This window comes from Pongo abelii, chromosome 13 (genome assembly GCF_028885655.2).
Source record: "Pongo abelii isolate AG06213 chromosome 13, NHGRI_mPonAbe1-v2.0_pri, whole genome shotgun sequence".
Classification (NCBI taxonomy): Eukaryota; Metazoa; Chordata; class Mammalia; order Primates; family Hominidae; genus Pongo; species Pongo abelii.
In genome coordinates, this window is record NC_071998.2 from 23,290,909 (window position 1) to 23,318,567 (window position 27,659).

General features: G+C 56.4%; 1 protein-coding gene across 11 annotated transcripts in view; it reads left to right on the forward strand.

The window, feature by feature from the left end:
• CNTFR (ciliary neurotrophic factor receptor) overlaps nt 1-24,694 on the forward strand; it is a 38,763-nt gene extending 14,069 nt beyond the window's left edge. For 6 of the 11 annotated variants that reach the window (XM_054521002.2, XM_054521003.2, XM_054521004.2 and 3 more), the window contains 7 exons: nt 7,174-7,258; nt 11,338-11,571; nt 18,212-18,329; nt 18,504-18,670; nt 19,768-19,931; nt 23,255-23,435; nt 23,798-23,970. In XM_054521002.2, the coding sequence (XP_054376977.1) occupies nt 7,174-7,258; nt 11,338-11,571; nt 18,212-18,329; nt 18,504-18,670; nt 19,768-19,931; nt 23,255-23,435; nt 23,798-23,970 (1,122 nt within the window). Of the gene's footprint in view, nt 1-7,173; nt 7,259-11,337; nt 11,572-18,211; nt 18,330-18,503; nt 18,671-19,767; nt 19,932-23,254; nt 23,436-23,797; nt 23,971-24,055 lie in introns of those variants that run through there. The other 5 variants (XM_054521005.2, XM_054521007.2, XM_054521008.2 and 2 more) reach the window with 2 other exon arrangements.
• Nucleotides 24,695-27,659: the final 2,965 nt, after the last annotated feature.

The window sequence follows — 27,659 nt, forward strand, 5'->3', positions numbered from 1 at the left end:
TTCTGAATGCCAGTGTCTGCGAGAGGCTGCCTGGGTGTGTCTGTGAAGCTCTGGCCCTGTGTGTCTGAGGAGGCGGGGGCTTTGAGAGCTCTGCCGGGTGTAGTGAGAGCCCAGGTGTGTGCTCTGTCTCGGGGTGAAGTGAGCGCTGGGTGCTGTGTGGCCTGAGTGGCTGGTGTGTGTGTGAGCATGTGTGTGCGTGTACTCACGCCTGTGTTTACCCATCAGGAACAGATTGCTCTGGCTTCCCCACTGTGAGGAGGGGAGGAAAGGGGAGGAAGGATGGCTCGGTCTTGCCCAGCAGACCAGGAGGCTCCTCAGAAGTAGCATGCATGGTGCATATGCACGTTAGGGGGCAGAGAGAACAGAACACAGAAGACATTCGAAGCTTCTTTTCCCCCCACCCAACTCTGGCTCTGTCAGAACGACCATCTTCAGGTTTTTTTTGTTATAAGCCAATGCATCACATGCACTGCTGCCCCCACCCCCTGGGGGGGGTGTGTGTGTGTGTGGGTGGGTGGGTGTGGGTGTGGGTGTGGGGGGGGGTGTGGGTGTGTGTGTGTGGGTGTGTGTGGGGTTGTGGGGGGGGGTGTGTGGGTGTGTGTGTGGGTGTGTGGGTGTGAGCTTGCATGCATGGGCCTCTGTGTATGGATTCAAGGGTGTGTCTGCACCATAGCAGTGATGGGGCCAGGGGTGGGTGTGGTAGGAGATGCTGAGGCAAATAGGTCTTTGTCCTAATCTCCACCTCTGGAAAGCCATTCTATCCATCCTTGTCTCCACGGAGGGCCCTGCCTTGCAGCCTCCTTCCTGTCCCCTGCGTCCGCTTTGGGCCTTTCCTTACCCCATCCCCCCTGCTAAGGGAAGTCTCAGTCCACCCTATTGCTCTCCCCATCCCCTGCCTTTCATTGAGTTCTTCCAGCTGTCTAACGTGCAGCAGCATTCTGTCCCTACAAGAGGAGCAGCACCCCGCTCCCCACAGACTTAACCTGACTGGTGTGTGTGCCTTTCCTGGGTGGAGGGAGCTTCCTGATTCTTCTGGAAGCCAGAAGAGACTGGACTGGGGTTGGGGGCTGGGGGATTTGGCACCAGTACCTCAGGTTCTGTGAAGCTCTCCAGAGCCTACGTGTCCAAAGGGAGGATACGAACTTATCTTCCCCTTCCTTCTTTCCATTCAAGAGGCAGGGGACTGGACCAGATGACTTTTGAGGGTGAAAGCCCAGGCCTTCTGCATCTAGAGGGCTACTTAAGCACAGGCCTGCATGTATATGCATATACAAGCCCATGCGCAGGTCACCAGGCAGCATGCAGGGCCCCAAGTGGGCCTCCACATGTGGGCACAGGCTGGTGACAGATTCCTATCTCCCCAGGATGCCTCCCCATCTGCCCAGCCAGGCCCATCATGGGAGGGCCCCAGGCTCCCCCGACAACACGCCCGCACACACGTGCAGCAGGGCACGCACATGCTGATCTCAGGGTCCCCACGGTGCAAGAGGCTGGGAATGGGGGTTTTGAGCACTCAGAGTCCAGGCCGCTGCCAAAATCCATCAGAATCTTGTCCCCTCCAGGCCCCCATCTCCGGCTGTGGAGGTCACAACAGCAGGTGCGGATACCAACCCCCCCAACTCACTCAATTGGGCCGCCTCCTTTTCCACAGCCTCAGCCAGCGTCGAGAGCTGGGGGACCGCTCCCCCTGCCTCCCTCCTGGCCCCCTCCTACTGGTGCTTGGCTTATCCTGCCCCCTTCTAAGGAGGAGGACAGGGCCTAAGCTTGGGTAGGGTCATTTCCCCTGAGGACTGAGGCTTGCCCCTGGCGTGGGTGGGGACATGGTAGCCCAGGAGGAGGTAAAGCTTGAATCCTGAACCCAGGCACAGCTTGGAGCCCTATGCCACTTGAGGTGGGGTCACTGAGAGAGCTGAGAGGAGAGGCAGGTCTGGATTCAGAGAGGAGGGAAAAGAGAAGGGGCTGGAGATCAGAGATGCAGAGACAGGAGGGAGAAACACCATAGGGAGTGGGAACCTGCCCGCCCGTGGCCAGCCGGCCCCAGCCCACGAGCTGGCCCCTGACCTAGGCCCGCCCCTCCCTGGTGAGGGGCCTGCCGGGCCAGCTGCCAGGGGCCAGGCCTCCCTCCTCGGCCTGTCCCCCCACCCCCCAAGCCTCTGGACCGCTCAGGCCTCTGCCCCCGCCCCCACCGCCCACACTGTCCAGGCTGCCTAGGCCTGGTGGGATCTGGGGGCCTCCCAGCCTCAGCCCCTCCTCCCTGTCCTGGAGCTTCCCGCCTGCCCTAACTGTCTCTTCCAGGCTCCCTGTCAGCCAGTACTGTTCCTCCCTGCCCACCATGTCCTTGTCCCTGTCTTTGCCCCCACTATGTCTCTCATTTCCTTCTCCATCTCCAAGCCTATGTATCTCTCTTTCTCTGCTCTAACCTAATTCCTCTGCAGGTCTGAGGCTTCTAGAGTCCCCAGGCATTTGAATCAGTGAGTCCATGCTGTGTCCTGCATTCTTGCCTCATTCCTGAGATGGGCCCTCTAGGCTGCTGTGGGGAGAGGTGAAGGAGATGAGGCTCCAGGATAAAAGGTGCCTTTTCCCCTCACTGTGGGATTCTGGAGTCTGGGCTATGGGAGTCACAGCGGGGCTGGAAGCTGTGGGGAGTCCCCTCCGCTCTGTGCTGGGCCGGATGCCCTTCATCAGATGGATGTCCTGAACCCACCCTGATGCCTGGCAATGGGGGGGTCCATCCGGTGACCTTCTTTGGATTTCAATTCCCTGCCTCGGAGTTGGAGTAGTAACCTTGCTTTGAGGTCACTTGCTTTGAGGCCCCCCCCGATCATTCATTGTCGAGGCCAGACTGAGCCTACCTGACCCTCAGCATGCCCACAGCAACCCAAACCCTGAAGTTCGCAACACACTATTACAGATCAACCCGCACACACAATTATAGCTGAGACGCAGTTAGTGGTGCTTATTATCCCCCACCCTGACCTGATGGTGGCAGAGCTTCCCCAGGGTTGGCCTTCTACAATCTAAACTGCTGTGATTCTGCAGGGATAAATAGAGGCTTTCCAAAACTCACACCTCCTTCCCCCAGGTTCTGCCCTCAGCTGGGCATGGGGTGAGGGGAGGGGTACAGGGCAACCGGAACGTTGCTGGGACTGGCAAGACGGTTCTTGGGTCTTGGGTCCTAAGCCAGATTCTTAAACTGGGTAATAGGGGTTCCTGACTTGGAGCCTGTCACTGTGTCTGTTTGTTACTGGTGGCGGCTGTCAGACTCCAGAGCTGCCAGTATTGCTGTGGACTAGTATCATTCTGTGAGACTGTTACTGAGTCTGTCAACATCGCTGTGTCACTGTGTTGATGTCACCGTCAGTGTTACTCGATGTGACTGAGTCTCATTGCATCTTTGATTCTGAGGTTACTGTCACTGTGACTGTGTCAGTGTCAGCTGGTATCATTGCCCTGTTTGTTGGTGTCAGTGTATGTGACTATCACTCACTGCATTATTGTCATTGTGGTGACTGTCAACATCCCTGTGTGTCATTGTCAACGGTACAACTGTGTCATTTTCAGTGGGTGTTGTTATCATTGTGTAATGGTGTCTTTATGCCACAGCGGGACAATGGCAGTAAGTTGGGGCCCCAGAATTTGACTCTTAATGTGTTACCTGTGTGGGAGTAATGATGACACTGGGGTTCTGTGCTGGGAGAGGTGCAGGGACCCTTGTGCTGACAAGGGGCTCAGGGGCTTCTGGGCGCTGGGCTCCTTTCTTGCTTATGGGGTACCCCCTCTGTTCCCTCCTCATTCTGGGGCTGACCTCTTTGAGGGGCTGAGAGGAATCCTGGGCTAATTTGCATAGCCCTTATCTGGGGCTCTATGGGATTTATCCTGCAAATCTATCTCAGAGCCATGGGGTGTGGACTTGGAAAATTCCCAGGAAAGATGCTCTTTGCCCTGGGATGGGTGGCCTGGAGTGAGCCAGGGCAGGATGGAGGTGTGTCCTGGATGCCTCTGGCTTCAGCCTCCCAACATGGGCAGTGGGCCCGGTTGGGAGTCTGAGGAAAGGGGGAAGTGAAACTAGCCTGGGGCTTTCTGGATTTGCAGGGGCAGGGGCAGGGATGGGGTTTTACCTTTGTACCCTAGGGGTTGGGGTCCTAGATCCCCAGCAAGAATCCTTCCAGCCTCCAGGAAGGCCCTGTTCTTGCTTCACATTGCATTGACCACCATCCCATCCTCCTTTGTGCTAGAGGAGCTGGGCAGGCCACGGAGATGCTCTAGGGTGGGCAGAGACCCTGCCAGGGGTCTCCTCTCTTCTCTCTGGATCTGTCTCTCCCTCTGCCCTTGAGTCTCTGCCCATCTCCTATGTGCCCCATCTTTCCCCCTGCGTCTCTTCTATTTCTTCCTATCTCAGCCTCTCCTTGTCCCTCTGGGTCTCCACTCAGAGCTCCTCCTCTCTCCCTGCCTCTTGTTTCCCCTCCCTGAGTCTCTCCCTTTTCTGGGTGCCCCCAACCCTGCAGTGTCTGTCTTGGCACCCCACCCCCACTCTGCAGCACTCACTCTCAGCAGCGCCCGTCTCCCGTGGCTGCAGCCCCGTTGGCCCAGGGCCCGGCCCTTACAGTAACTCATCGGGCTGATGGAGGCGACTTTGATGAAGAAGCCACCCCTCCCCCCGCGGGGGCCTGAGTGTGTGTGTGTGTGTGTGTATGCGCGCGCGTGCACGCATGCACGTGGGAGTGTGTGCTTGTGTGGACCAGGAGGGAGCTGGGAGTAGAGGCCACCCATTCCTCCTCTCCCTGAACACTCCCATCCTTGGATCTAACCTCAGCCGCTCCGCCTGCTCTTCTGCCTGCCCATGCCCTGGTTCCTGCTCCCATGTGGTGGGCAGTGGGCCTGGCACCGAGGCGGAGGATCTTCCTGGCTGTGAGAAGAAAGACATGGACAGATGGCAGAGGCAGTGGGGGAGGGTCTGAGGGCGACTGGCCAGGGCTGAGGTCGGGGAACCAGGTAGGCCTCTGGCTGCTGGTCTCGTTTTCTCTCTCTTACACCAGCTCTGAATTCAGGCAGTCCTGGGTTCATTTCCTGGCTCCACCGCTTGCTGGCTGTGTAACTTTGGCCATTGTCTTAACCTCCTAGGCCTGAGGAGTAGCTGAAGAGTGGTGAGGGGCTGAGGGTCGGAAGGAGCCAGGCCAAGTGGTAGCTAAGGCTCCAGGAGTCACTGATGCACAAAGGGTAGCTGGGGCCACTTAGGACACAGAGAGATTTGCTGTGCCAGGGAGTGGCAGTCAGAGCACCTGTGGCTGTGACAGGGAGGAAAGGAAAGGCAGGCTCAGAGGAGGGGACTTTCCTGGAGAGGGTCAAGGGTAGCAAAAGGCAGGCAGGAGCCCTCTCCCACAGGAAGCCCCAGGAAGTCCATTGCTCTCCAGCCTCTCCGCAGCTGCTTCAGGCTGATACCCACATTTGTCTCTGCTATGCTATGTCTGCACCGTCTGGAGCTGAGTCTCTGGCACTTTCTCGGGGTGTATCTGGCACTGCGTCTCTGTCAGTTTCTCTGGCTGTGTGTCTGGCTGTTTCTCTGGCAGTCTTTCTAACGGTGTCTCTGGCAGTGTGTCTGACTGTGTGTCTGACAGTGTCTCTGGCAGTGTTTGGAGTGGTGTGGATACTTCCTGACTGAGCATCTGGCTGTGGCTCTGGCTCTTTTCTCAAGCTGTTTTTCTGGGTGTACGCCTGTTTGTGTCTATCAGTTTCTCTGGTATTTCTCTGCTTGTGTGTCAGACGGTTTCTCTGGCACTGTTTCTGACAGTGTCTTAGCTCTCTGGCTTTGTCGCTGATGGCTTCACTGCCTGTGCTCCTTGCTCGTCCTTCGGCAGTGTATCTGCCTGGGTCTAGCTGAGTCCTTTACAGTGTTTCTGGTGGGTCCTTTGATTGTGTCACTGTTCTCTGACCACCTCTCTGGCTGGTTATCTGGATTCATCTATCTGTCTCTTTGGCTTTGTCTGATGGTCCTTCTAACAGTCTCTGGTGTATCTTCCACTGTGTGTGGAGCTGTTTCTTTGGGGTTCTGTCCGGTGGTTTGGGGCAGTGTCCCCGGCCAGCATCTTTGCTGTGTGGCTGGCTGGAATCTCGGAGAATGGCCCTGGTTGAGTGTCTGGTAGCATCCCTCAGTATTTCTCTGGATCTTTGCTTCTGTGTGGTTGATAGTTCTCTCTCCTCAGACTGAAGGTCAGGGGATTTGTTACATTTGCAGCCCATTCTGCAGGAAGTAATTATTTCCCTGCCATCAAGTGTAGGTGTGTGCTGGGGGAGGGGGAGAGAATAGTTGGACTCATCTCAGGAAACAGGACACCAGGTTGGGGGGCACTGGATCCATCCTGGCTTCTGGGGCCATGTCCTGAGTGCGTCCTGTGTACTTGCATGGGTGCATGTGGACACTGATGCACACCTACTGGGCTGCGGGTCCCAGGCTCCTAGGGGCACATGGCTGGGGTCAAGGGTGGGCTGGGGTCCCTGACAAGGACTTACATATTAAAATCCTTCATTTTCTCTTGATCATTGGTGTACAATTACGGAAAAGCCACATCTGACCTGGGTCATGTCCCACTGCCCTGACTCGACTGCTCTGAGCTTCTCAGGGCCCAGTGGCAAGGCTCGCCGCAGGGGTGTCGGGGACAGATGACGGATCTGAGGGGCTCCAGAGCATCCAGGTTTCAGGCTCTCTCCCCAGGAGCACAGCAGGGGGCCTTCCATTCAAAGCAATCTGGAGAAGTACAGACCTCCAATTAAGTTAAAACATTACCCTTTCAGTTTATGATGTTTATAGCTAATTAGCTAACCTCACCAGTAAAGTTATTTTTTTTTTTTTTTAGAAAAATGGCCCTGGCATTACCAATATTCTGTAACTCATTTGCGGTTGACAACATTGTGTAGCCACTAGTCTTATCGAACAGGAAACCACCATAGGTTGCCTTCTACCATCTTAGCAAACCTTTGCCTACAGATGCCAATAATGTTGCTTTCTATTGCCTGAAAGAAGATCTTGAGCCCCATTAAGAAGGGCATTTTGGGGTCAAGATGCTCTGGCCCTAGGGCTGGGATTTCCCAGTCTTGCCTGAGAACAGGAGGGGCTCCCCAGGACAGTCCTGCCTGGGCTGATGCTGTCCCCTCCCCCACCCCGGTTTCTCCCAACAGATGGCTGCTCCTGTCCCGTGGGCCTGCTGTGCCGTGCTTGCTGCCGCCGCCGCAGTTGTCTACGCCCAGAGACACAGTCCACAGGGTGAGTGCTCGTGGGAGCCGCCTGCTGACCCCCTGTCAGAGCTGGGCATGAACCGTCACTGGCATAGCTGCATCCTGACACCACCCAAGAGTCACACACTGGCATTGTCACACGTGACCACCCAGAGGGACATGGAGTCATGTGACACTGATATGCACAGTCCTCCACACTCACACTTCGGTGGTCAAATGCTGATGGTGTCTGTGGCTTGAGATGATCTGTCTTCTTACTAGGGTGGCATAGGGTACAGGCAGGTGGGATGGGAGTTGACGGGGGAGGCTGGGGCCCGACCTGTATATTGTATCTGGGTGAAAGGGGATCTCTCGGAGATTTGTGGGGGTGCAGTTGGAGGCACTGATTGGAGACAGTGGGCAAGACTGCAGGTCACCTTCTACCCTTAGCTTCATCCCAGAGGGAGGATGGGGACAGAGAAGGTGGACTGAGAATGAGATGAGGGGACAGGCTAACATGCAGGAGAGAGCCAGTGCACTAAGGAAGGGACAGGTTAATCAGCTGGAATGGCCACACAGGGGAGGGACAGCTCAGGGCTCGGCCACTGGCAGCCTCCCTGCCCTCCCTTTACCTATTTCTCCAGTGAGGGGCAAGGCCTGCCCACAGCCCACAGGACAAGGAGCTGTGTCCCTGCGGGGAGAAGCAGAGGCCCTCTTAACTTGACCACCTGCCCCTCTACTGCACTTGAGGCAGCACCTCAAACAGCAACATCAGCCCGAGGTCTGAACTCAAAACTCACCTTGAACGAGGCTTCCTAAGCTCCCTGCCTGCATGATTCCCACCTCCTACTCCGTGTCAGTCAGGTTGGGTGAAAGCAGAGAGGGTGAGGGCCTCTCCAGGGACCAGGCATGGAGCAGACCCTGGTGGCTGGGCTCTGCCACCCTCAAGGCTGTGGGTAGTAAGTCGAGGCTTATATGGCCTCTTCTTTATGAGACCAACAGTGAGACCCAGAGAGATCCTGGCCAGCCCCAGGGGCACTGACTGGGCATCCCTAGGGTCTGCCAGTGGTCTCTACCTTGTGCCCGCATGGTCCTGGACATAAGGCCACCTCTCTGAGAGTGTGAAACTGTGTTCTTGTGAGGGTGAGAGTGTGTCCCTGTTTGAGTGCATTTCTCTGTGTGGCTGTATCCTTGTGGGCTGTTCCTCACGTGTGACATTGTCTGTCTATGTCACTTTGCCTGTCTGCATGCCCTTTGTGGGGCTGTATCCTTGCGTTTGCGACTGTACCCCACATGTAATTGTATCTCTCTGTTTCTCTTTGTGTGTTTGTATTAAACTGTCTCCCTATGTCCCTGGGCATAACTGCTGTGCCTTCAGGTGATGGTGCCCTTCTTGTACGTGTGCATGTGATCTCGTATCAGGTGTTACCATCCCTGAAGTGAGACAGTGTCCCTGTGTGACTGTGAACTTGTGTGTGACTGTGGCCTTGTGGATGACTGTCCTGCATGTCCTTCTTCTTTAGGGGTGACTGCCCTTGTTCCTGTGTGTGGCAAAGTGAAGTTGCTTTAGGATGCCCGGGGGGACTGTTTCTGGCATGTGGTCCCCCTGTGAGCCTGTGTGTGCAGGTGTGAGGGAGCCGTCAGCTCTGTCCCTCTGTGTTCTCCACGTCCATGACCTCATCCTGTCTCTGTCTGTCATCCTGGCTTCTAACAACCTTTTCACAGCTGATTCCTTTGGAGCATTTGTCACCGCGTCAGGGCCAAGAGCCCCATCCTCCCCCTGCTGCTTGATTTAATTTCTGAAATGGACAGTACATCAGTAGGGGCACCCATGGGGCGGGAGCAGAGCTGTCCAGAGACAAAAGATTAAATCACTGCCATCTTTGGAGCAGTTGCATGGCTGCGTGTATTGCCATTGTTGTGTTATTGTAGCAGTTGTGACACTGTGTGCTTGTCATGTCCTCTTACTCCTCCACCTCTCCATTGTGATCTGTCGTTGTCTTCTGCCATTGTGTTGTCATTTTTTCGTTCTGCCCTACCCTTACATCATCGGTTTGTCATTATTGTCAGGTTGTGTTTCTACTTTTTTTGTGCAGCAGACAAGGTGTGGTGGGGAGGTGTTATCCCATAGCCATTGTATTTAATGTGTTGTTCGGTCGCTGTGTCCTCGTGTGGTGGCTGTACCTGCTCCCCAGGATTAAGGGCCACACTGGGTACATGTTAGCATTGAGCTGCCTGGTCAGTGTTGATGTGTTGCTGCTGGGACGATGATGGCCACGCCGCCTCCCCAAAAGTCAGTTTTCAGCCTCCTCGTCAGGCAGCTGGATGCAAAGTCTCTGCTACGGGGTGCAGAGAGAGGGGCTTGGCATGTTTCCTGGAAGCTCCAGGTTTTTGGAAGGGAGGCTGGGGGGGGGCTCAGTGGCTGGAGCTGGTGGACTGTTGAGGGGGCTCAGTGGCCGGAGTCTTGGACACTGGGCCTCTGGTCAGGGGGAGGCCCGTGTTTAGTGTCTGGTCCAGCCTCACAGCTGTGGCCTCCAAGGCCCCCAGCCACCGCCCTTCCGCCCGTTCATCCTCTGTTCGGCTGGTCCCAGGCTCCACAGACGAGTGGTCAGGGCTGGCTGGGTTTCCTGCTTCCTTCTTCTCTGACAGGGACAGAGAGGCTCAGAGAGGGGCAGGACAGAGATAGGCAGCGAGGGAGAGAGACCCGGAGTCACAGAGAGACCCTGGCACAGCGAGGACGACAGAGGCAGCAAACCGGGACAGATGTTCCAGCGCAGAGCAAAGCAGGGCTGAGGAGGGGGCTGCAGTGGGGGGAGGGGGTGGCCAGTGGGTCCAAGGGGAATCCCTACACCCCTGCAGTCTTGGTGGTGTTAACAAGTCTAATTAAGAGGCCACTGGCCCAACTTAATTGGCTCGTTAACAGGAATTGCCTCTGAAAATCCCCCAACTCAGCAGGGTGGCTCTCTGGAGGGGAGATGTAAGCGAGTGTTAACGAGGGATCCCACAGCCCCCCACCCCAACTGCTGCCCTCTCCCCCTTTCCTTCTCCTCTCCCACCCTCACTCCATAGATCTGGCCAAGACCTGGGAAGTGTCTGTCTCTCAGGCTCAGGGGGTAGGATGAGAAGGGGGTGTCCTGAGATTCCCATCTCCCTATCTCTGTGTGCCTTCGTCTTAAATCTGCCTCTCTGCCCTGCTCGCTTCCCCCACTTCGCACTGCCTGTCGACAGGTGCTCGCCTCCACCCTTCCATTTCCAGTCTCCTGGGCTCCGTCCATCACGCCTGGGTTGCCGAAGGCAGGGCTGGGGTTTGCTTTTGGCTCTGACAGGCTGCTCCTGGGGGCAGGAGAGGAATGGTCAGAGTGCTCGCTCCATCCCAGCAGCACCGCACCCCCCAAGCCCCCAGCCTGCCCTAAGTAGTTCCTGCCTTGTGAACTTGACAGCTGCCAGGAGTTCCCTAGGGTTCCCTGCTGCCCATTCTCCCTTCTTCTGCTGCTGCCTGAGCCCTGGATGGCTGAGGGGCGGGTAGTTGTGGGGTGGCAGGCTGGGAAGGCAGAGGAAAGGGAGACAGGAAGAGAGATGGGGGAGGTGGGGATAGAGACAGGACAGAAAGAGACAAGGATGCGGGGGGAAGAGAAAGAGATAGGGAGACAGAAAAAGGAGTCCAGGAGTGGGGCCCCTCAATGCCAGCTTGCCTGGGTAATAATGGACGTCAGTGACTGGGCTGGGCCTGTGGGTGGCAAGAGATCAGGGTCATGGGGGTCAGGAAACTTTAAAAAACCCAGGGACTGGAGAGGTACTGGGTTTTCTCTGAGAACTGACCCCTCTGAGCACTATGCAAACTCTCTGTCACGTGCAAACACACACACACACAGAAGATCGCCCGTTCACATACCTAGCCCCTGTACATGCACGCTCACATTCACATTTGGAGACACTCATATACCCACACACTTGCACAGGCATAGAGGAGCTTTGAACACTCTCCATCTCTGCAAACACTCACACAGACACCAAGCCTCTTGTCCTCACTCATACATCCTCACAGGCTCTTGTCTGAGCACGTTCGCCTGGGGGTGCTGGGCAGGGCTGTGACCTGTGACTTTTGCCCTGTGCCCCCGCCCCCAACAGAGGCACCCCATGTGCAGTACGAGCGCCTGGGCTCTGACGTGACACTGCCATGTGGGACAGCAAACTGGGATGCTGCAGTGACGTGGCGGGTAAATGGGACAGACCTGGCCCCTGACCTGCTCAACGGCTCTCAGCTGGTACTCCGTGGCCTGGAACTGGGCCACAGTGGCCTCTACGCCTGCTTCCATCGTGACTCCTGGCACCTGCGCCACCAAGTCCTGCTGCATGTGGGCTGTAAGTGTTGCCCCCACCCCTCATCCAGCCTCCCTCCTTCCCTGAGACCCAGTCTCCTAGCCCACCCAGATCAAGTCCCCTTCCTGTTAGGGGGACACGGAGAGGGGAGAGCTGCAGCCTGACCCTTGCCCTCTGATTTTGTCCTGGCCCGCTCTTCTGGCCTCTGAGCCCAGTCTTGCCCACTGAGTCCAGACCCCTAGACAGTTTGCCCACACATCCCACCCCCGTGGAGGTCTTGGGGATCCTGAAACCCTATTCCCTCTGACAACATAGGCAGAGAGCTGGTAAGGCATGGCTCACCTGGGACATGAGTGAGGAGAGACCCTCAGGTCACGGATCTGAGCTGGAGGAGCCTCACTGTGTCTGCTCCCACAAGGGCTCGTCAGAGGGCCTCAGGGAGGGAAGTGGGATATGTGGTTATACAGGTATAGACAAGGCGCTCCAGGAGGCCCCAGGGAAGGAGGAAGGCATCCTGGAGTGGGAAGTGAATGGAGACTTGGGAAGCCAATGGTGATTTAGAAGATGCATTGAAACATCATTTCTGGCAGAGAGCTGGGTGTGACTGTAGGCCTCAGCGGCTGGGAGGGCATGTAAAGGCCACTTGGGCTGGTGTTGATGTGGAGAGGGAGCTGAAGGAAGGGACGGGGGGCAGATCATGATCCTGGAAGCTGGGCAGTGACATCTTCTGGGTCATGTTCTTAAAAGATCACTCTGAGTGGAGGGAGGCAGGTTGGATGGAGAAAAACCAAGGTAGGAAGGAGACTGTTACTGGATGCAGGAGAGAGGATGAAGACCTGGGACCAGGGCATGGAGCTGGGGAAGCTGAGAAGGGGCAGTTGGACGTCGAGGAACTGGTGATGGATTGGAGGTGGGAAGGACTGGAGAGTAGAAGGTGGGAGGAGTCAAGACAGCTGGAGGGATCCATGACTGCAATAGGAAGAAAACGGAAGGAAAAGATAATGTGTGCTGTTTGAACGGTGTCTTAGCTTGGGTTTCCCTAGAATCAGATCCCAAGACGAGAATTCTTATGCAAGTAGTTTATTTGGCAGGTGAAGGAAATACCATGAAGGATGGGAAAGTGACACACAAAAAGGAAGTTAAGTTAGTCAATAAAGAGTGAGTTATCCAGACATTGCCTCTTGGCGACTGACGTTAACCGCCGAAGGTGCAGATGCAGAACATGCACCTGAGTTGCCCTGCCTGAGGGTGAGGGAGCTGGGATGTGTATACACTAGCTCCTGCCCATCAGTGGTTGAGAGATTCACCTGGGGTGGGAGGGAGGCTCTTTGATTCCCCAGCACTTTTGCCCTGATGTCCCAGCAGGCAAAGCAAAAGAAAGCTCTTAGGCGAATAACTGCAGAATTTGGGAGTGAGAAGTATTAATAGTACGGGCAAGGGATCTGCGGCTCCCTAGACATCTGTTGCAGACCTGTTCAGTGGGATCCTTGGAGGACAACCGGGAGTTGATGGCTGGTAGCCAGTGGGTCTGAGCGTCTGGGATTCGGGGAGAGGCCTCTGCTGGAGATGGATATTTGTTGGGGGTTGTCAGCATTAAGGCCATGGGAGGGTGTGAGATGGCCGAGGGAGAGATCCCGGAGTGAAGAGAGAAGAGGACCCAGAATTGAGCCCTAAAGACCATCAGCATTTAAAGAGGTCGATGGAGGGAAATGAGCCACAAAAAGAAATAAGAAGGAGCCAGCAAGAAGGTAGAGGGAAGACCAGGTGAGTGTGATTTGGAAGAGGGATCTGGAGAAGTCAGAATGACAAGGCCATCACCATTGCTGAGGGTGAGGTGGGCAGGCATCCAGATCCCAGCCGGAGGTACCCACCAACAGAGTGAATACTCTGAACATAGTTCCACTTCTTCATTTCTTTTCTCCTGAGCCAATGATTCAAGCTCCTCTGGCCTCATTTTATTTGGGTATGGTTCACCCCACTGCCCCAAAATCGTCTCCTTATTCCCTAGAAGCTACCTAGCAGTTGTTTAAGGCATCTGGGAGCAGACACTTGCCTCACTGTCAGAAGACTGGTATAGAACACCATGTAAAATGTTAGGCTGAAGGGTTGTTCAGGGTCTTCCACAAAAACACTGACCCACCAGTAGGGCTTAAAGAGGTGTGAAAATGTATTTTGGTGGGAATGTACCTTTCCCCATGGGAAGGCCTTTTTTTGGTTATTGTTTAATGTGTCTAAACTGAAGAGATGGCGTTCAAAACCCAACATTTTAGTTGCAAGCCACGGGTGGAGTGACCCCTGTTGGCCAGCTTGAGAAATGCAGGACCAGCCTAACAGAATTCTCCTTGGCCCACTATGGAGTCCGTCAGAAGTGGAGCACTCAGCCTAGCCCCAGCCCTTTCAGAGGGAAAAGGGCCATTTACTGAGTGCCATGGAAAAAGGATGAACCCAACTTGGCACCAGTCACCCACATCCCTGTCTCCTCAGTTTGGGTCCCAGAAGTCCTCAGGATGGACAAGACTGGCTGTGATGGCTGGGCCTTGATGACCCTGGACCCCCATTCTTGATGATGTGATCTTCTTTGAGAGGTCGTTGGAGGGGAATTGGGTCTTGAAGTAATGTCCATAGTCTATACCCACAGGACATGCCCACAGCTGCCCTGTTGTGACCAGGGCCCAGACCTTTTATATAGAGTGCTCACTGCCCTCCAGGCCCTGCTGCCAGATGAAGGCTGGCCATGAGTTGGCTGTAGCATTAGTTTCAGGTACTTATCTCTCATTGCATTATTTCCTTCTAAAGACCTGGTCAGAGGAACAGGGGATATTAATCATTATAGTCTCAGTCACTTTATATTAGTAACAAGAGACTGGCTTTGGCAACACTCAGTATCAAATTATCCTTCCTGCCAGCTCTCAGGGAACAGGACAGAGTTACCCCTGATTTGTGGGTCATTCAAACCAAAAATTATTTAATATTTATCCTGAACATATGCAATTTGTCTCTATTTACAAGGGAACTTGGTCTTAACAGTATTCTGTTGGAAGTCTCCTTAACCAGGCTAATCCCTGAACTGCTTTCTCCTGATCATCCACCTTCTTGCTCTCAAGTGGATCCTCACGAGCAGAGCCCTAAGGACTCCTCTCCTCCCTAGGATGACGGAAGGACCCCCCACATTACGAAGCAGGATCACAGTGTTCCTTTTAGTAGCATCTTTTTATTTTCAAGACACTGCTGATTCTGTATCGTTTTGATCTTAAGCTAAAACAAACCAGAGATTAAAATGATTTTTAAATGGACAGTTCCTTCTCTAGTTTTTTAAAACTTTTATTTGATTGGTTAGGATGGAAGCTCTGGATCCCCTGGTTCAGCAGTCCTTTCCCTGCAGCCCTGTTTGGCTGGAAAGGAAAGAGTGAGGAGAGGGCTATGGTCAAAGAAGACGTCTGGGGAGAAATCACAAGTGGGAGGTCGCCGGGGCATTTGGGAGTCCAGAAGTTGGAATGCCTCAAGGGATGCCACGAGATAAGGCTGAGCCAGGCCTGAGCCTTGAGTGCCAGGCAGGATGCGGTGTGTGGGTGGGGCGTGGGTAGGGCTGGAGTGGAAGGGTCACCCTGCCCCACCCTGCCTGATCTGGCCTGGCCTAGGGTGTGGGCAGCTTGCTCCTCCTCCTCTCTGGGCCAGCGGGCAGGCCTCATGCGTGCCGGGGGCTCCAGCCCAGGCGGGCTGGCGAGATGAGAGGAAAAACATGCGGTTTGGTGGGCTGGACATGGAAAAACAAGCCAATTAGGAGGAAAACAAACAAACCCTGGGCCAGCGGGGGCACACGCATGCATACACACGCGCACACGGCCCCGCGTGGGACCCAGGGACACCCTGCCACAGGCTGACAGTCACTTGGGTGTCTCAAGAGCCCCCACAAGGGGCAACCCAGATGCCCTGTATGCCCAGAACCTGATACTGTGACCTGTGTGCATAGGAGCTTTTGCTCACACACTATGCACTCACACGGTGTTCAGTTCATATGTGTGAACATGCTGGGAATTCCAGGCACCCTCCCACACACACAGTTTGCAAAATACATTCAGCCTCACTATGCTCCATCACATATGCACTGCCTCATGTATGAGCTCTAGCTGTCACTGTGTTCAGACACAATGGCACATTTACAGGCACTCTAACAGAGTACCTTGGCCACACAGCCTTGCACATAGAGACAGTCTCGAGATTGAACAGCCTCACCCTGAGTCACATGCAAACACAGTCATCCAGTCCCACACAACCTCCCATCATACAGTTACACAACTTCCCAGAGTCTCACAGTCACACACACGGAGCCTCACAGTTACACACAGCCTTGCAATCACAGCGTCTTAAAAACAGCTTTTCCTCCAACTCACAACACACTCACAACAGGCATCCTGATCCCACACTGTCCTACAATCTCACAGCACCCCCACCTCCGCCCACCCGGCCCCTCAGCTGGGCTCCAGCTGCAGCAAGTCACTCCTTTTCTTCCTTTTGTTTTTCTTTCCTCCTTTTCCCTCTGAGAAACCTGGTCCCTGTCAGGAAACCCAAGCCCTTCCCTGCTCAGGGCCCAGGGCCAGGCAGGAGTAGCCAGATGACAGACAAAGCCCCCAGTCAGCCCCCCAACCCCCACCCCACCATGACCTCCCCAGTCAGGGAGAGGAACTGGCGTGAGGGGGAGGTTGGAAGGGGACGCTGGTCTGAGAGGGGAGGACAGTTGGGGAGTGGAGGAGCCTGGTCAGTGGGGAGGCTGGCCGGGGTGGGGGCCTGTGAGTCCAGTGCCGTGGCCCGCTCTGCCCTCCGAGGAGTCCGGGGCAGCAGGGAGCTGACTCTGCACACTCCGATCCCCACCCCACCCCCAGCGCCCTTCCCCTTCCTGGGGGTAAGGGGGGCGGTGGCAGGAGCGGGGAGTGGAGGCTTCTCGGCCGACCTCGGAATGTCCTTTCCTCCTGGGGTGGCTGCCAACTCTGGCCTGGCCAACAGGCCCCCAGAAGGCACTTCCTGTGTCCTTGGCCGCCCCCCACCCCACCCCCAGGCAGAGTTCTGCACCCGTGGGCAGACAGGGCAGAGACACTAAAGGCACACAATATGAACATGGAACGACATGAGATGGACGCAGGGCCTGGAAGGCTTCCCAAGGGAGGCGGACAGTGGAAGGCAGAATGCAGGTTGGCCCTGTGGGGTCTCAGCTGGGCCCTGCTTTCCCCGACAGGCCTGGGGAATGGAGCTGCCTCCGCCCACAGCATTGCCCCCTCCACCTGGTGCCCTGGAGTTCTGATGCCTCTCTGCCCCCTCATCTCTTCTGCTGCAAAGCTAGATCTGGATCCTGGGGGTTCTGCCCCAGGCCCCTCCCAGCATCACACATACTGGACACGCACACGCAATCACACAGAGTCACTCACAGTCACGTGCACACTGTGGATGGAAGCCCACTGTTCCCCTGTGTCACCATGGCCACTCTACAAGCAGAGACATGCACTCCCCTTCACTGTCCCTGGCTTATTGAGCTGCCCCCCTCCTATTTCCTGTCCACCTGTCAGGCCGGGGGAGGGGGAGGGGGAGGCACAGGAGGGAGGTGTCAGTGCCCCTGGAGCCACAGACGGACATTCCTTGCTCGGGTCAGATCACATAAGCTGCCTCCTTCCAGGAACCTGAGCCGCCTGTCCTCACGCCTTACCCAATGCCTGAGGGTGGGACAGCTGGGCTAAGTGCTCACGGCAGCAAAAAAGAGTGCGGGCTAGACAGCAGAAAGGACTTCCCAAGTGTGTGTGTATAGGGTTACCCCTGTCCTGGGGTTTAGCTCTGGCTTACTGTCTGACCTTGAGAGGTCCTTATCCCTCTCTGGGCCTTCCTATTCCAGAGTGAGGGCAGCTGCTTACCATGTAAAGGGCTTCTTAAAGGGTCTGCGATGGAGATGCTGGGGGCTGGCGCTAAGGTGAGGTACACACAAAGGGAACAGCAGCTTCCTTTCAACAGGCACTTGTACACACACACAATCATATATAGACACGCAGATTCACACACATCCGCATAGCTGCTCCTACGGATCCCTGGTCACTCATTCATGTCACATAGAGACATGTAGGTAGCACGTATGCCCCTGCATGCAGACATCTACAAACACAGATATGCATACAAACAGCTGCCCAGTGCTGTTCCTGTGTAGCCACCAGGCCTGTCCTTGTGTCTCCGTCTCTACTGAGGGAAGTCTGGGGTGTCTCTTCTCTAGGAAGTGCACCCGATACTCCAGCAGTCGGAGGACCCATTCAAGACTCCCCTCGTCTCTGCAGCACAGTCTTCCTCTGGGAGTGGACACAAAGTGGCAGGAGATGTGGGGCTGGGGCCGATTCCCCCAGACATCACCTCCATCCTGTGATTGATGAGTTGAGGCCCGCAGCCCCCTGCTCCCCACGGTTCCTGCCTCCATTGAGCAGGTGGAGGGGGGGTTCCCTGTCCGCACAGCCCTTGTTTTTCTTTAATTAAACATCTGGCTCTCTGTGGCCTGGGAAGCCTCAGACCCTCGCTGACAGCCTCCCCCCCACAACTTTGGCATCGATGATGGGTTGAGGGGGGAGAGCTGGGGCTCTGGGGCCCACCTGTCCCCATACAGTGCAGGGGACTGGGAGCTCCAAGAATGCCCTGACCATACTGTCCTCACCCCCAGTGCCGCCGCGGGAGCCTGTGCTCAGCTGCCGCTCCAACACTTACCCCAAGGGCTTCTACTGCAGCTGGCATCTGCCCACCCCCACCTACATTCCCAACACCTTCAATGTGACTGTGCTGTGAGTAGCTGCGCCTGTGACCCTGGTCCAGCCCTGACCTCTGACCTCTCCCCCATCCCATCACCATGCCCTCCGTCCATACCCCAGCCCTGCCTTGGGCTTGACCTTTCCTCAACCTCTGCCCCACCTGACCCTTGATGTTGGTAACAGTACCTGGGTCTCACCTCTCCCCAGGCATGGCTCCAAAATTATGGTCTGTGAGAAGGACCCAGCCCTCAAGAACCGCTGCCACATTCGCTACATGCACCTGTTCTCCACCATCAAGTACAAGGTCTCCATAAGTGTCAGCAATGCCCTGGGCCACAATGCCACAGCTATCACCTTTGACGAGTTCACCATTGGTACGTGTGGCGGTTGGGGGGACCTGCTGCCTACTCCAGTGGGAATGTAAGTGGATGTGTGCCATTGGTGGGGATGTCCACATGCATGCACATGTATACATGGCATGTACGTGCCTCTGCACAGGTATGTACAGTGCACATATATGTGCACATATATGCATGACATATACACCTGTGAGCATGTAAGTGAATGTCCTTTACCTGAAGGGCCGAGAGACCTGTCCAGCAGCTCTTCCGATCATTTTTCTGGCTCCCAGAACATGCAGCAGGGGGAAGGGGGGGGCAGGCTGGGCCAGACCCTTGTGCAGCTGCAGCCTCCACCGCCTCCCCCCACCCAACTCTAATGGCTTCCTTACGGCCTGTGATGAATGAGGTGTCAGAACAGGAGACAGGACTGGGACAGATACCGCCCTCCCCCTGACCCCCCCATCCCAGCCAGACCCTCTACCTGCCCCTGCCCTATTCCAGGCAGGCTCTCTGCCTGCTATTTCCCTGCCCCAGCCAGACCTTCTGCCTGCCCCTGTCTTCTCCCCAGACCCCATGGCTGGATCCCTAGCCAGAGTATTTCTACATAAGCTGGGCCCTTAGGCGCTCCCATCAGATCCCCAGCCTACCTCCAGATCTGCAACACCTGTGGACTGTCTTTTACCCTTGACCCAGGTCTTAGTTTGGAACTGGAAAAGTTGAGGTGAAAAACCAGGCTTGGGGGAGTGTGTGATGCTGGTGTAGGAGGCGGTAATCCAGGTGACAGTGGTAACTATGGAGGCATCATATTGTCTTAGTTACTGGGATGCAGGTCAGTATGAGGATAGGGTTGGGATGATGGGATGATGACATGAGATTTGGGATGTTGATATTAAGAGTTGGTGACAGTGACTGTAGTGACAGTCATTGGTGATGATGGGGATGTCAGACTTGGAACTAATGAGATAGTTGTCTATGGTAGTTATCAGAATTGACAACAGAGAAGAGGCATGCTGACTCTGATGTTGATGACAATGGTTGGCAATATGAGAGGGTCAACATGGTGGCTGGAGTTGACAAAGTGGGTCGTTGCCAGAGATTAGTGTAGTAATGAAGCTATGTCTCCTGAACAGTGAAGCCTGATCCTCCAGAAAATGTGGTAGCCCGGCCAGTGCCCAGCAACCCTCGCCGGCTGGAGGTGACGTGGCAGACCCCCTCGACCTGGCCTGACCCTGAGTCTTTTCCTCTCAAGTTCTTTCTGCGCTACCGACCCCTCATCCTGGACCAGTGGCAGCATGTGAGTGCCCTGCCCTGCCAAGATCCTGGGTGCCTGAGTTAGAATCATGTGGAGTGAGTGGCACCCATATCCCACGTGGCAGCAGCTCCAGTGTGAGACCTGACGAATCAGGCTCTCTGCGGGGAAAAGGGACAGGTGGGCCTGGGAGAATGGATGGAGCTGAGGCAGGTGTCCTTAGGGGTTCCCAGTGACCCCTGTTAGTGCAGTGGGAACACATATGTCTTTCTGTGGCTCCCCAGGGTAGTGAAGAGAAATGCAGGAAGGGAGATGGCGGGCAGGACAGGCAAGGCTCCCTTTCCTTACCTCGCTTTCAGCCTTGACCAGGCATCTCCCGCTTTACACTGTGGCCCAGGCTCTGGGCTTGTGCTGGCCCCAAGGGACAGGAACATGCCTGTCCTCAAGGGCTCACAGATGGGCCTAAGGGGTTAGGATCAGGCAGTGGGGTCAAGCCTGGTCCAGCATGTGAGTTTAGGCCCTGACTGGCATCAGGATTCCAAAGTCAGACCCAGCTTAGGGGTCAGCTTGAGGCTATGAGTCAGAAGGTAGCCTGGCTGGGAACCAAGCAGTGGACAAGGGTCAGCATGGGGTCAGACTATGGTCTGGATCAAGCTACAATAGAGAGCTCTGGGGAACAGCCAGAGGTCTGGGGCAGACTTGGGGTTCTCTTGCTTTGAGAGCCCTGGGCCCATAGGGTCGTGGGCACTCTGTGTGGCCCGTGAGGCCTGTGGGCTAGGAGGAGGGTTGAGAGGGTGCTCCATGGGACAACCCAGGCTGCTTCCTGGGAGTCAACTTGTACCCCTACCTCATCTACCAGGCCCTAACTCCAGCTCCTCGTGCCCCTATCCAGTCCGGCCTTTAAAGTATGTAACTTGATTCCTGGGTGCCTGTCCCCCACAAAGCCTGTTCATGCACTCACATGTTCCCTGACAGAGTCCGGAGTCCCTCCCGCCTGGCCAGCTGCCCGCGCCTAATGCATTGCTAATAACCAGGGTCTAGTTTCACAAGCCCCCCTCCCCCGCTAACGAGCTACAGGCAGCAGCCCTGCGCGTCGCGGCGCACACGCCTTGCAGTGGACCTGGCACACTGCCCACCACACACACGGGAACATGCACACACACGCGGCTCCCAGCAGGAACCATACACCATACGTGTATGCGACTAACATGCCAAGACCATGCGCAAAACTGACCCCCACACTGAAGTGGGAAAAGCAAAGTGTGTAGGCTCCGTGGCGAGAACATGCGTGGCCTGCAGTGCATCCTAGCCCCATTCTGTATCTCACTGGCATTGGGGTTGGTTAGATTTATGGTTCTTTTCAGCTGAAGTTTTGCTCTGAACAGAGTTTATTCTCCCCAGTCCTTGACCTTGGGGAGAGGCAGGTGTATGACTGGGAGGGGGCCAGAAGGGCAGAACAGAGAAAAACATCATTTGGATTTTCAGGAGGAAAATACAGACCAGGAATTGCAAAAGAATGGGCCCTGGGCAGGGGCTGTCTCAGCATGGACAAGAGGGAGGCAAGTACTGGGACCCAGCGTGGGTTCCCTGCAGCTCCTGCCCTGGCCCTAACTCGGCAGGGAGGCCTGGAGGGCGTGTCTGGCATCTGCTCCAGCAGACCATGGAGGACTCCCAGGGGAGGCCGATGTCAGTGACTAGGGAGTTCCTGCCAATTGAGAAGCCTTTCTCTTGAGAGGGAGGATGAAGGGATCACTGATAACCTAGCAAGAAGGATCCTGGTCTAGGAAATGTGGCCCCGAGGAGAGCACTGACCTCCTGGGGGCCACATTCCTGGAGGTATGGTGCCCACCATGAGCCCACAATGAGGCGGCAATTTGATCTGTTCCCCGTGGCTCCCTCCCTGTGGGGAGAGACTGACATGGAGATCTGCGTTCTAATCCTGGCAGGAGGAAGACAGAGCTGAAGGAGCTGTGGCTACTCAGCCAGAGGGTATCTTTGCCGAGCAGAAAGGGACTGGGGTGCCAGAGGTGGAACTGGGACCCTGGCTCCAGGAGAAGAGGGTCTTTGGGACCCTCCGATCTTCCAGGGCTGAGATTAGGATTTACTGAGCCCAGGGTCTGGGCCCAAAATGTGTCTCACCATGACCCTGACCTTTACCACCGTATCAGGGCCACAGGCTGAGCAGGACCTGGAGGGGCTGCCTGCCCCGCTTGGACCCACCGCACATGCCCAGACACATACACACACGCGTGCATGCACTCACAGCCTGTCAGGTCAGATAGCCCAGACCCCAGTTTTCTGGGGGGAAGATTGAAACAGGGACCAAAAAAGCCCTGAAGCCAGACATGGCCCAGAGCGGCCCCCTCCTCCGCCCCTGCCGGCTGCCCCTGTTTACGAGGCGGCTTAATGAGGCAGCGGGTGCCGCTGAGATGAACCAGAGCCCAGCCTGGGCCTGGAAGGGGCGCCGGACAGGCAGGCCGGCCTGGAGGGTTGTGGGAGACCAGCAGGATGGGGCCAGCAGGGCGAGAGTGGGGTGGCGATGCCTCCAGGAGGAAATGGAGCAGCTGTCCTGCGCCCTGCAGCTCCAGGGGCTGTCCCCCACCCCTTTCCGCCGCAGCAGGGTGATAACCACACTGAGGCCTTCCTAAGGGGAGGCTCAGCTGGGGCCAGGCTGGTAGGTGCCTTGGGCATCTGGGAACCCAGGCTCTGACCGGAAGCCATGGTAATGACAGCAGCAGCTGAAGTGTGTTTGGTGCTGTCCTCATGCCTTGGTCCTCATTGTAACCCTAAGAGATGGACATTCTCATGAATGCCGTTTTACAGATGAGGATGGAAAGGCATGAGGATGTTAAGTAACTTGGTCACCTCACTACTAAGGGATGGGGCCAAATTTGGAATTCAGGTAGCCTAGCTCCAGTCAGTGTGTCAACCTCCCCTCTCCGTGTCTTCCTGGTGGGAGAGGAGGACAGCACTACCATCTCCTCTCACCCCCTGCCCTTGCCACCTCCAGGCTGGGACTGTGGTCAGGATTCAGCCGGGCTAGGGGCTGTGAGAGAGCAGGGGCAACAGCAGAGTTGTAGGCACAGGGCAAAGACCTCCTTATTCTCCCCTGGGGTGTTTCTGGTCTCCTTAAAGATGTCATTACTCTCCTTCAGGGACAACTCCCCTCCTGTGGGGTCTCCTCCCTAAGATGTCCCCCATCTCCGGCAAGAATATTCTCCATGTCTTCCTTCTCCTCAGGGAAGTCCTCACTGCCCCCAGAGCCCTTTACTCTCCTCTCCCCAGAGGCATGCTCACTTCCTCTGGAGGGACCTAACCCTCCTGGCCCCCAGGTGTGTCCTTACCCCCACCCCATGGTCTGGCTGCAGGTGGAGCTGTCCGACGGCACAGCACACACCATCACAGATGCCTACGCCGGGAAGGAGTACATTATCCAGGTGGCAGCCAAGGACAATGAGATCGGGACGTGGAGTGACTGGAGCGTGGCCGCCCACGCTACGCCCTGGACTGAGGAACCGCGACACCTCACCACAGAGGCCCAGGCTGCGGGTGAGCTTGCTCCCTGCCTCCTGGCTCTGCTGTCCTGGAGGCCCGTGGTGGAACCCGTGGCCTGGTTCTACCCTGCTGCCTCCAGCCTCTGCTCCCGTGGGTAGCCACACTTCTGCCTGTGTGTACAACTCCTGCCGTTCCTGGTCCTTGCTATCTGGACATCCTTGGTAGGGGTCATTGGGTGCAGGGGATATCTGTGAGCCTTGGGAAGCAGGATCTGCCTGATGGGGGAAGCAGGGCTGTCTGATGGAAGAGGCAGTACCAGTCTGATGCAGGAAGCAGAATGGTATGTCTCATTAGCCCCCAGATCTGGATGAGACCCCAGCCCTGGCCTTGCCCTGAGTTTCCCCCATGTTCCCCAGAGACCACGACCAGCACCACCAGTTCCCTGGCACCCCCGCCTACCACGAAGATCTGTGACCCTGGGGAGCTGGGCAGCGGCGGGGGACCCTCGGCACCCTTCTTGGTCAGCGTCCCCATCACTCTGGCCCTGGCTGCCGCTGCCGCCACTGCCAGCAGTCTCTTGATCTGGTAGGTTGAGTGAGGCTGGGTGGCAGAGGGAGCCTGAGGGAACCCCCACTCCAGCCCCCTCCCTGACAGGCCCCTGCCTGTCTCTACAGAGCCCAGCACCCCATGAGGACACGCAGAGCACCTACAGAGGAGCAGGAGGCCGGAGCTGAGCCTGCAGACCCCGGTTTCTATTTTGCACACGGGCAGGAGGACCTTTTGCATTCTCTTCAGACACAATTTGTGGAGACCCCGGCGGGCCTGGGCCTGCCGCCCCCCAGCCCTGCCGCACCAAGCTGGCCCTCCTTCCTCCCTCAGGGGAGGTGGGCCATGCAGCTAACCCACCCACCAAAGACCCCCTCACCCTGGCCCCTTGGGCTGGACCCTCCAATGCCAGCGACTCCCAGGAGCCCTTGGGGGACGTGAGGGGAGCCTCTCACATCCGATTTCTCCTCCTGCCCCAGCCTCCTGTTTATCCCAGGGTCTCTGTTGCCACCATCAGATTATAAGCTCCTGATGCTGGGGGGGCCCAGCCATCCCCCTCCCCCCAGCACCCACACTTTTCAGTCCCCTCCCCTCTGCCCTGTTTTGTACACCCCTCCCCTGACCCTGCTCCTGTCCCACAGTATTTAATGCCCTGTCAGTCCCTTCTAGTCTGACTCAATGGTAACTTGCTGTATTTGAATTTTTTATAGATGTATATACGGGGTGGGGGGGGTGGGGGTTCTCATTAAACGTCACCATTTCATGAGTCCTTGGAACAGACCCACTTTGGGAGGGTACCCCTCTTCCAAGGACCCCACCCCATCCAGGGCTGGCGGAGAAAAGAAATTGTGATTGGGGAAGGTGGGGAGAGGTGTTCAGCTTTCAGACCAGTGTATCTGGTAACAGTGTTGTCTACTTCTTGGGGGGTAGGGCTTTCCTGGAGCACAGGGTTGCAGCCAGGGAAAAACTGTGGGAAATAAGGGATCCCATGGGGGTATCCAGTCAGTCCTGGAGGCTGCCAAAGTCTTGGGTGGGGCAGAAGCCTTTCAAGGGTCACCTCTAGAACTGCCTTCCATGAGTCCCAGGCCTGAGCCCAGTGCACAGGGCTAGAGATGGCAGAAGGGGAGGGGCAGGCTTCATCCTTGGGGCCAGGGGGTGTGCGTGATCCCTGCCATCCAAGAGACAGTCCAGGGGTGCTAGAAGGTCAGGCCTAGGGCTCAGCCAGGCCACAAGGGCTCAGAGCACAGAGTGTCCTGGGCCTGGGCAGGCAGGGGGGCTGCCTGAAGGAGGAGGCTGCTTGGAGTGTGACCAGGGACGGGACCTGGGCTTCAGGACTGGAATGACAGAGTACAAGGCTTACTCCCAGGGCTGGGTTATAGTCAGGCTCAGTGTGGAACTGGAGAGGGTGGGGCTTTGGCTTTACAGGATGGTCAGTCTTTGGTCCAGCCTCAGATACTGCCCACACCCTTCCAGTCCCCAAACTGGGGCTCCGGGATCCCTCTGACTTCTCAGAGGAGGACATTTGGCTGTCCCAGGCCTGCTTAGGTCCAGACCCCACTTATAGAAGCCGCCTTACTGAGCATAAGCAGGCATTTCTCAGCTGGGAATGCCCAGGGCTGGGGCCAGGTAGGCAGGCCATGTGACCTGGGGGCAGGGGTGAAAGGGGAGGTCAGAGGTCCGACGTGGGAAGTCAGATTGTGCCTTTCTCTGGGTTCCTGGAGTAAGAAGAGGAGGTGGAGTCAAAGTCAGGTCCACACCCACACCCACCTGTGCACAGATGTGTCCTCCTGATACACTCCCCGTGGCAGGCACTGAGCACTACACCTCTACAGAGCCACCAGCCACCCTGATGCCATCACACACTTTCTCCCAGTTCAAACCCTTCACCTCAGACTAGGCTCCGGAAATGGATACCCCTTGCTGCGATCGCCAGGCCCCCCTGGGATCGTGCCCTGGGAGGGGGATTGACATGCCTCAAGCACCGATGAGTCCGGCCTGGACAAGACACAGTCCCAGAGGTGGGGCCTGCTGAGGGGCTTCAGAGTAAAGTGGCCATCTCTTCTCCAGGTTAGAAGAGAGAGGGGTATTCTAGGTGGGAGACCCCTGAAAGCAAAGGCCTGGCGTCAAGGTGAAGCCTGTGGCTTTTCAAGCTGAACAGCCCCAGCTATGGAAGCGCAGGGCTCTTCATTCACAGGAAGAGGCTCCCAGGATGGATATCCTGAGAGGTGGCTGTGGACCTGCTCTGTACCCTGAACTCTGAGTTCTGCCTGGGGGTCTGGTCCCTGTGAGGTGTGGCTCAGCCTGAACCTAGGCTCCAGGTCCAGCATGAGTAGAGATAACAGGGGGTCACCAACGATCTCCCCCAGAACATTCCTGGGATGTGTCAGAACTTCTACCCTTCATCTTTGGGGTGGGTGGGATGAAGTGAGGAGTCTCTGGCCTGAGCTGCCTTTCTGCCTTGAGAGCCCTGGTCAGCCCTGACCTACCCACCGCCCACCGAGCTTGGGCATCAGCAATCTGGCCTCCATTAGCAACATGGGAAAGCAATTACGTGGGGCCTCAGGAGGAGGGGGCAGAAGGAGGGGAGGGGGCCTGCCAGAGCTTCAGAGGCCAATGGAGGGGAGGACTGGGGCCTCTATCTCTCTGCCCCCAGCCCTAAGAGAGAGACCCTGCTCTGCCTCAAGCCCAGGGTGGCTGGAGGGGCAGCGTCATTGCCTCTGACTAGACAACTGGCCTGGGCCTGCGGGTGGTCACCTTCCTTGTGGGTCTTGGGCCCTTGGCCTCACAGAGGCTGTTTGCCTTGGAGGGTCTCAGTTGCTGACTGTTGCCTCTCTGTAGTACTGTCCCCTCCACATCCAGTTCCCATGGTGGTTCTGGGGAGCCAGGCATAAGTGCAGACATCAGTCCTTGGAGTTAAAACAGAATCTGGAGAATTAAAACAACCCTGAGGCGTGGTGGGAAGGGAAGGCTGGGATCCCAGACCCCAGGTGCATTGCACAGGGGCCCAGCCTTCCAGCCCCCTACTTATCTTTGCTCCCCAATGATACACCGTGGCTGGGCCCCGCTCTGTGTCCTGGCCCATCAGCCCCCTGCCCACTTGATCCCTTCCAGTGTGGCTCTGCTCCATTCTCACAACTCTAGACCGGTCTCTGTGCACCCCGCCCCTCTCTTCTTGCTGAACCCATTCTCATTTCTATGTTTGTCTCTTTTTTTTTTTTTTTTTTTGAGATGGAGTCTCACTCTGTCTCCCAGGCTGGAGTGCAATGGTGAGATCTAGGCTCACTGCAACCTCTGCCTCCCGGGTTCAAGTGATTCTCCTGCCTCAGCCTCCCGGGTAGCTGGGATTACAGGCACCCGCCACCATGGCCGGCTAATTTTTGTATTTTTAGTGGAGACGGGGTTTTGCCATATTGGCCAGACTGGTCCGAACTCCTGACCTCAGGTGATCCTCCCGCCTTGGCCTCCCAAAGTGCTGGGATTACAGGCGTGAGCCACTGCGCCCAGCCTATATTTATCTCTTTCTGTCCCATTCCTATCTCTGAATCTGTCTTTGTCCTGGGTCTTATCTGCATTTCTTTCTGTATGTCTCTGTCCATCCCTGTCTCTCTGTATGTCTCCATCTTGTGTCTCTTCTTCCCTCGTTTCTATATTCATCCCTCTCCATGCTTGTCTTCGCATCTGTTCTTCCTTGTCTGTCTTCCCTTTTTCTGCCTTCTCCCTCTCCCTCTGTCT